General features: G+C 30.1%; 1 protein-coding gene across 1 annotated transcript in view; it reads left to right on the forward strand.

Moving 5' to 3' along the window:
• Positions 1 to 1,652: 1,652 nt before the first annotated feature.
• The window catches only part of LOC111678696 (serine/threonine-protein phosphatase alpha-2 isoform), a 23,145-nt gene continuing 21,768 nt past the window's right edge, over positions 1,653 to 3,029 (forward strand). The window contains exon 1 of the mRNA XM_023440112.2: positions 1,653 to 1,896. Coding sequence (XP_023295880.2) covers positions 1,695 to 1,896 — 202 coding nt within the window. The 5' untranslated portion in view covers positions 1,653 to 1,694. The remainder of the gene's footprint in view (positions 1,897 to 3,029) is intronic.

Raw genomic sequence — 3,029 nt, forward strand, 5'->3', positions numbered from 1 at the left:
CTAGAACAGAACTAGAACAGAACTAGAACAGAACTAGAACAGAACTAGAACAGAACTAGAACAGAACTAGAACAGAACTAGAACAGAACTAGAACTAGAACTAGAACACAACTAGAACACAACTAGAAGAAAACTAGAACACAACTAGAACACAACTAGAACACAATTAGAACAGAACTAGAACAGAACTAGAACACAACTAGAACACAACTAGAACAGAACTAGAACAGAACTAGAACAGAACTAGAACAGAACTAGCACAGAACTAGAACAGAATTAGAACAGAACTAGAACAGAACTAGAACAGAACTAGAACAGAACTAGAACAGAACTAGAACAGAACTAGAACAGAACTGGAACAGAACTAGAACAGAACTAGAATAGAACTAGAACAGAACTAGAACTAGAACTAGAACAGAACAGAACAGAACAGAACTAGAACTAGAACAGAACTAGAACAGAACTAGAACAGAACTAGAACAGAACTAGAACAGAACTAGAACAAAACTAGAACAGAACTAGAATTGAACTAGAACAGAAACAGAACAGAACTAGAGCAGAACTAGAACAGAACTAGAACAGAACTAGAACAGAACTAGAACAGAACTAGAACAGAACTAGCACAGAACTAGAACAGAACTAGAACAGAACTAGAACAGAACTAGAACAGAACTAGAACACAACTAGAACAGAACTAGAACAGAACTAGAACAGAACTAGAACAGAACTGGAACAGAACTAGAACAGAACTAGAACAGAACTAGAACAGAACTAGAACAGAACTAGAACAGAACTAGAACAGAACTAGAACAGAACTAGAACATAACTAGAACAGAACTAGAACAGAACTAGAACATAACTAGAACAGAACTAGAACAGAACCAGAACAGAACTAGAATAGAACTGGAAACTGTTTTCTATAGAAAACTTGCTTTCTTTAAGCAACTACTTCCTACAGAAAATTTGACCTTTTTGAGCAACTATTTTCTGTAAAAAATTGCTCTTTTTAAGCAACTTTTTTTCTGTAAAAAATTGCTCTTTTTAAGCAACTTTTTTTCTGTAAAAAATTGCTCTTTTTAAGCAACTATTTTCTATAGAAAATTTACTGGCTTTTAGCAACTATTTTTTTTTATGGAAAATTTGCTTTATTTGAGCAACTATAGGCTATAGAAAATTTGCTATATTTAAACTATTTTCTTTGCTCTCTTAAAGACATAATATCCTAAAGAAAATTTTCTCTCTTTAAGAGATTATATTCTATAGAAATTTTGCTCTCTCATATAAGAAATTTGTTCTCTTAGAACAACTATTTTTTATAGAAATGTTGTTCTCTTTGAAAGTTTATTTTCTATTTCATATTTGCTTTCTTTTTGAGATCTTCCAGATCTTTACATTATTCTTATTTGAACTCTTCTCTTTTTAATTTTATTAGTAGATACTCTCTTTTACTCAATTAATTTTCTTGCAATTTAATTAAAACAAAAAATTTTTCTTTATTTTTTTTTTTTGAAATTTCTCTAAAACATATTTTACGAAACCTATAATACTAAAAACTACTAACTACTACAACCATAACAACATAAATAAACTCTACACTATAACAAAAATTTAAATAAAATATAATCAACAAAGATTATAAAAAAGAAAAAGAAGCCGAAGAAAATGCACAAAAACTTTTTGTGGCGGAACAATTGATGAAATATAGAAAAGAACCCAAAACAGTCGATAGTCCTGATGAACAGGAACAAGAACGTCGTATTATGGAACAATATTCCATATCACCTAGCACTGAAACAATGATATCAGCTGATGGTGATCAAATAACTATACATCATCCAAGAGAAGAGCCAACACGTAAATCGAAAAAATTGAGAGATTTCTTTGTGGCCGAATTTGGTATTTAAATTTTCAAAATTTTCTTTATTAAAACAAAAAAACGTCTCAATCATGTAATTTGTGCTCACACCAAGAACTTTTTTCTTTCTCTCTCTCTCACACACACTCAAGCACTGTACTCTCTCTCTCAATCTCTACACTTGATATTGTAACGTAATAAACGTCTAGAGCGGCTGCTATATATTGATGTTGTAGGAAATTGTGTATAAATATGTAAGAAAATATCCTGCTGATCCTTTCTTTCCTCTAGCATCATTTAATGTTAAGTGTGTGTAAATACATCAAAATATACTTGTTGTTGTTGTTTAGAATTCCTTTAAAATCAACCTAAACAAAACCTGCCTTAATAAAAGTCAAATTCTTAAAAGGTAAATGGTTATCAGTCGAATTCTTTAGCATTAAAAACCTCTTCATGTTAATGGTAGTTTTTGTTTACATTTTCCTTGTATAGTTTTTATCGAAATTTTTTATATTTTATCTCTGTGTTCCATTTTAATTCAAACATTAGTTACCTTTATTTTCATAAATTTGTTTTTATTTTGAAAATATGTTTTATTTATCATCTATTAAAAGTCTATTGCTAAATATTTTTTACAATTATGTGTATTTTTCTATCTGTCCTCCCGTCCGTCCAGCCATGTCTGCCATCTAGCCAATCAATTTTTATTTCAAAATAAACATTTTTTTTAATGTAAAAACATTTTATTTTAATTATTTATTGTTATAAAATTATGAAATTCTCTTATCTATGTCGTTGCACCAGCTTTTGTCTATTAAAGGTAAAATGTTTTTTAAGCAAATCGAACCGATAAAGTGAGTAATAACTGGAGAATGATATCAACGTGAATCACTTCAAAATCATGTTAAACTTTGCCTTAGAAGTTGAGACCTCTTGCTATCGAAATTTTAGTTTTAAATGAGAAATATTGGAATTGGAGAACTAGAACCGAACTAGAACAGAACTAGAAACAGAACAGAGCTAGAACAGAGCTAGAACAGAGCTAGAACAAAACTAGAACAAAACTAGAAGTAGAACAGAACTAAAACAGAACTAGAACAGAACTAGAACAGAACTAGAACAGAACTAGAACAGAACTAGAACAGAACTAGAACAGAACTAGAACAGAACTAGA

Source organism: Lucilia cuprina, chromosome 3, assembly GCF_022045245.1.
Source record: "Lucilia cuprina isolate Lc7/37 chromosome 3, ASM2204524v1, whole genome shotgun sequence".
NCBI lineage: Eukaryota > Metazoa > Arthropoda > Insecta > Diptera > Calliphoridae > Lucilia > Lucilia cuprina.